The 6105-nt window shown below is 33.1% G+C and overlaps 1 protein-coding gene across 1 annotated transcript; it reads right to left on the bottom strand.

Annotated features, from left to right (window-relative positions):
• Positions 1–733: 733 nt before the first annotated feature.
• LOC133867740 (F-box/kelch-repeat protein At3g23880-like) lies at positions 734–2418 on the bottom strand. The gene has a single exon (XM_062304503.1). It carries the CDS (start codon positions 2184–2186, stop codon positions 1029–1031), a length of 1158 nt encoding a protein of 385 aa, XP_062160487.1. The 5' UTR covers positions 2187–2418; the 3' UTR covers positions 734–1028.
• Between the last annotated feature and the right edge of the window lie 3687 nt (positions 2419–6105).

The following is a 6105-nucleotide window of genomic DNA, read 5'->3' as shown; positions in this document are numbered from 1 at the left end:
CTACTGACTAGCATCATATTGTATGCAAAGTTATTATTCACTATGTGTTAAGTACCACAGAAGACTAGACTTTAAAGTACCTTCTTCCCTACAAGCATCTTAATATAAACATTCTAATCATCCTATAGTCAAAATGATTAGCACATAGGGTATAACATCCCATTTACCTATTCCCTAGTGACCCCTCAAAATCCACCTAAGTTCCTAAAGTAATAAACAATGTTTAAACCTGGGGAGGGGGGTTATGAAACTTCGCCAATTGATTGGAATGGAGACTAAGAAGAAGACCTGAAAAAATTTTGTTATTTCAGCTAGTAGAACAACCTTTTACAGCAACCTGCATTACCTATTACACTTAAAATGTCTATACTGACTTTAAAGATTAATAGCCCTTATAACTTTTACTCCACATAGTTCATAGGGAATAAAAAAAAAAAAAAAAAAGTAGTTAAAAGCCATTTTTTTAGTGAAATTTCATTTTTTCAATATAAAACTCTCAATAAATGTCATCATTAATAAGCCAAGATAATTTTAGGAATTAGAGTTTAAGAAGATAGGGGAAGTTTTGAAAAACATTTGACCAACAAGCCCAAATGTGCTGTCATTTTTTTTTTTTTTTTTTTATCAAATTTGACCTCTATTCAAAGAGCTCAATTTTGACAATTATGTCCACTGGCCCCATCAACCAGACCTAAGTACCAAAACACCTCTTCAAGAGTAAATTGCTATGAAGTAGATGGAAAGAAATATCAATATATATAAGAAATACTAAACATATGGAACTGTGAAAATACAATTCCTCATGATAAGTAAAATAAAAGTCATGTGCAGAACCCTTGTACAATTGCTTCTTTAACCATAAAAATCTCTCACAATTGCTTCAAAAGAAATACAGGTAAAATGTAAGAGAATAAATATTTGAGAAAGACATAATTTGACAAGAATAAGCAGAAAATATTATCTCAGAATACACATGCTGCTTGAAACACACTTGGAAGAGATATAGAAAGATGAGCCCTCAAGCCTTGTCAACAATTGTCTTGCTCTTCAAATTCATTTCCTCCCTTGACAGAAACTAGGGTCTCCATGTAAGTAACCAATTGGAAGCACATTATGTCTCCATGAATTTGGAGATTAGTCAACTGTTTGGAAGAAGGGTCATATAAGGCCAGTTGTCCGTCAGATTTTACAATGAGCATGAGATCATTCTTCCAAAATCCTAATGGCCCTGGCCATCCTATATCGTTAATTTGTATAAATGGTCCAATAGTGAAAAGCTTAGTCCAGGAGTCCTTAACACCAATTTCAAGCAACACCCATATATCATAGATAAGTTCAAAGTATTGTTCATCAATAGTCATGGGAATAGTGATGGCAATCAATTCATTCAACACGAAAAGTTCTTCCCCACCCTCTCTATAAGTATCTGGAAGTGGTGTTTTTAGGAATGCCTCATCACTCATGTCAAATGATAAAACAAATACCTTGCAATCATTTTCATATGCCAGCCAAGAAGCCATCCCATTGATATATATCCGCGAACCAACATCAAAAGTAGAAAGAAAACAAGGGGGTCCATCAACTTTTCTCCAAGAATCGGCTCTTAAGCTGTATACCTCTTTTTGGTGTATGACACCTCGATTATAAGGTTCATAATACTCACTCCAAGGATCATAGATTCTAACAAAGTGGATTATCTTGTAGTCATTAGTTTTAGCATCAAAACCAAATGACATATTGTCAATTCTGGTGAGATAGCCAGCGGGGACAATGCGGGGCAGGTTTGATTTAGGGACAACTTTTGTTTCTTTAGTTGCAGGGTTCCATATAACAGAACGGTAATCATGGAGACAAACGAGACCATTGCAAGAACCCGCAACAAAAATTGATATTTTGTCGATCCCAAGACACTCTGGAGGTAGAGGATGAGTACGGGATACTTGGAGTGTTTCATAAGAAATCGTGGATACAACATAATCTTCGGTGGTTTTGTCGCGCGTTTTAAGGAGAAGCTGGGTGTTGATGTTCTTGTTGTGTAGGAGGTGTTTTGTAATGAAGTTTTGGTTTGTGATGAGAGCGTACCAGGATTTGCAGACGGACTTGAATCGCAAGAGAGAGACGACCGGAAGCCATACGAGAATCTGTATCACCAAGTCTTCAGGCAATTCTTTGGCCATCATCAACATCGGGTTTCTGTGTTGCTTGGTTAGAGGAAGCAGAGATGATTCGCAGTCGCAGCTAGGGTTAGGGACAAAGAGGGGATCGAACAAAATATCAGATACCGTGTGTTCTACGAATGAAGTTTAATACAACTAATAAGGTTGCACATTGGGCTGGGTTGATTCCCGCGATTTTTGAACTGAAAGCCTATTGTTATTTGTTGAAGCCCAATTCATTTTTGTTTCAACTTCGACTTATTTTGTTTCGGCTCCAATTCCATAATGATAATGGGGAAGAGGATGAGACTTTTTGCCTGGCCGGGAAGAGTTTAATTGTTCTGAGCATTAATCTTAATAATAAAGAGGCGTCAGGCGTGTGAATCAGATTTATTTTCCTGAATATTATCTTTTTTTTCTTTTTTTTTCCTTAAAAATTTGAGATAATTGCATCATTGATCCCTGTAATATGTCATAATTATTTTTCACTCTTTATGGTTCAAAAAGTTCATAAGAGGTCTTTGTGGTAAGCAATAATTACAAATCGATCTCTGGCGTCAAATTCTGTTAAATTTTTTTACAGATTCTGTTAAATGATACGTCAGCGCCACGTCAAACCAATAAGAATGTGTCACGTGTCCATCTTAATAAAAAAATAAATTTATTAAAAAATAAATAAATATACTTATTTTTTTAAAAAAAATTAAAATTAAAATTTAAAAAAGAAAAAAAAAAAAAAAAAAGAAAGAAAAGAAGCAAGGGGTGGCTGGGCCACCCTCAGTGGCCGAGGGTGGCCCGAAGGCCACCCCTGGACCTTTTAGGGGGCCACCCCCAGAGGTGGCAGGGGGTGGCGCATGGCCACCTCCAATGGTCGGGGGTGGCCCAGTCACCCCTTGCTGTTTTGTTTTTTTATTTTTTTTTGAATTTGAATTTGAATTTTTTTTTTAAAAAAAATAAGTTTATTTATTTATTTATTTTTTATTAAGATGGACATGTGGCGCATTCTTATTGGTTTGACGTAGCGCTGACGTAGCATTTAACAGAATTTGTCAAAAAATTTAATAGAATTTGACGCCAATGATCGATTTGTAATTATTGCTTACTACAAGGATCTTTCATGAACTTTTTAAACCATATGGAATGAAAAATAATTATGACATATCACAGGGACCATTGGTGCAATTATCCCTAAAAAATTTTGTTATGGGAAATCATTGTTCAACTTTGACTTCTTTTTTTTTTTTTTTGCTCCAAGATGTTTCCTGTATTCTCCTAATTTATACAAGTTAATAAACTAAAATAAGGCTGTCTGAAATAAGAATTGTAAGGTTTCCTACAAACCAAATAAGTTGAGACGACAAAAAAAAAAAATGTAAGGTTGTAGAAAATTTGATTGAAACGGAGCAATGTCTTAAGTAATAATTTCTTTTGAGTTTCAGGTGGATTTCATATGATATTGAATTATGTTCTTCTAATTTTATTTTTAGATTTTAATTCTTTGGTGTCAATGTCAATTACTTTCTATTTTATTTTATAAATTTAGCTGAATAAGCTTTTGTGTATTCATGACTATTTAAGCTTGATGCTTTATTTGAGATACTAGTTAGGAAGTCACGTGCTTGATTCCTTGTATTTTATAGTGATCGATAAATATATCTACGTAATATTTACCATTAAAAACTGAATGTCATAAATAAAATTATTTCTAACAAAAAGTTTAATATCTAAATCCTTACATGAGCACATTTAAATTTTTACATAAGTGTCATGAGAGCAAAACATTACAAAAATTGAGTAGATATAATGCACAACAAAAGAGTGCATATGCTTAATTTTGTTCTTAATCTACTAATATAGGAAGACAAATTAATACACTATATAGTGAAAATTTATTTGTGTGACATTTGTTGATATCAAATGTAGCTCCAAAAAAAATACCACTTTTCAACCTCATTTGTGAAGACATAAATTTATTCATTTCCATTCGGTGCATCATGAACAAAAGTAATATTGAGGACTCACGTTCTTGGAGATCTGACCCAACCCTCCTTTATCAGGGTTTTGATCGAATTTATGCAACTGATTCAATGTTGTTGGGAATAGGCTATATCATATACGGCTTAGCTGAGCTGTGTTGAATTGTATGTATACTTTTTCCTGATTAAAGATAGGGAAAGGGAGAGTTATTTGCTAGGTATGAAAGAGAAAAGATGGGCTCCTAGAGATGCAAAAGCAGAATCATATATCATCAAGGGTATGACATTACTTATCAAAACAATAATAATAATAATAATAATAATAATAATAATTACATGTTTTAGTGTTAAGGATATTCCCAAAAGTGAAATAATTGTCACTAAAAATTAAAAGTCTTACCCCAAGTACACCGTGTACCCTGATATATATTGACAAAGTGAGTGACAATATCAGGTAATAATTATTTTTAGAATATATTCATAAAATATATATATATATTTAGAATATAACTCAAAAAAGCATATGAAATACATTCTCTGAGTTGCCTCAAAGCTCAATTAAGTGAATTCCTGTGTCCTCGAGCAGTAATGAGAGTAGCATGAAAGGAGAATTGTTTCAACAATTAAAATGAAAACTAATTATATAGAGAATTTGAGTTTGATCCAACATGAAGGAATCCTTGTACTACAAGGAACAAGAGCAGATGCAGTAGCTAGAACTCATGCTCGATCTGGTAACCATTCAAGTTGATGATGAAAGGAAAAAAGCAATTAGCAACTATCAACTTAAATCAATAGCAGATATTCTTCACCTTAATTCAAACAATCAACAGTCATATCTACTGCATCTAGCATCGATCCCCACAAATTGATTTATCATTCTGATTCGACCATGTCAACATTTTTAGTGCACCTTGACACATACAAAGTGAAAATTTCCAGCTACAAAATTAGCACTTAAACTTCCTAGACAGAAAAACATTACAAATCAGCAAAACTAGAGGACTAGACAGGCCCTTCATGCAGCCAACACGTCAGGTGAATCAAGAAAATTATTGTTTGTGAAGTCCAAGGCAACAACTATTGTTTTTGTTTGGACTTTTTGGAGCTCTTTTCATTTTGATTGCTTAAACATTCGAGAGTGTTTGTGGGTGTTGAGCTTTTGAATTCAAGAGGATAGTCCTTTTGAATTCCTATTGTTCCCTCAATGTCTTAATATCTAGTTCTGCCCAAATCCTCGGATTGGGATTTTTAATTCAAGAGGATAGTCCTTTTCAAACTTTATTTTTATTTCACATTAATGATGATGTGACAATTATAATCAATCAATTATTGGCTTATTGATCATGAGGCATCCATGCTTGAGGAATATATAGTTTCAGAAAAATGGAAGCAAACTGGATTGAGATTTTGGTACCTTTTTTCATATTCTATAAATCTATTGTATCGTTTGATTGATCAATTTAGGATGCGTTTGAGATTACGATTTCGTAGACAAAAAGTGTAATTTTAAACTAAATCTTAGAAAATAAACCGTTTGAAAATTGCGTTTTTAAAAATTTGAAAACTGTTTTTTCAAATCACAAATAATGTGAAGCTTTTTTGAAAACACATAATTTTAAAAGGCTAACCTGCTATTTTAAAGGCCAAACTGCGATTTTGTCAAACGCTTAGGGTCCGTTTGGGATTGCGATTTCAAAAAATACGATTTTAAAATAACGATTTTAAAATGTGCGATTTAAAAAAATGATTTTTAAAAACGCAGTTAAGCGTTTGGCAAAATCACAGTTTGGCCTTTAAAATCGCAGGTTAGCCTTTTAAAATATTACATTTTCAAAAAAGCACCTCATTGCCTGTGATTTGAATAAGCACTTTTCTATGTTTTCAAATCGCAATTTTTTAAAAACGCAGTTTCCAAACGATTTATTTTCTGTGATTTAGTTTAAAGTCGCACTTTAATGCATAATATATGC

Source organism: Alnus glutinosa, chromosome 5 (assembly GCF_958979055.1).
Source record: "Alnus glutinosa chromosome 5, dhAlnGlut1.1, whole genome shotgun sequence".
Lineage (NCBI taxonomy): Eukaryota > Viridiplantae > Streptophyta > Magnoliopsida > Fagales > Betulaceae > Alnus > Alnus glutinosa.
Note: the sequence above shows the minus strand (reverse complement) of the source record. Positions and strands in the feature narration are given on the sequence as shown.

Coding starts and splice junctions, on each gene's coding strand:
- LOC133867740 (XM_062304503.1), bottom strand. CDS start 2,186: ATGTTGATGATGGCCAAAGAATTGCCTGAAGACTTGGTGATACAGATT.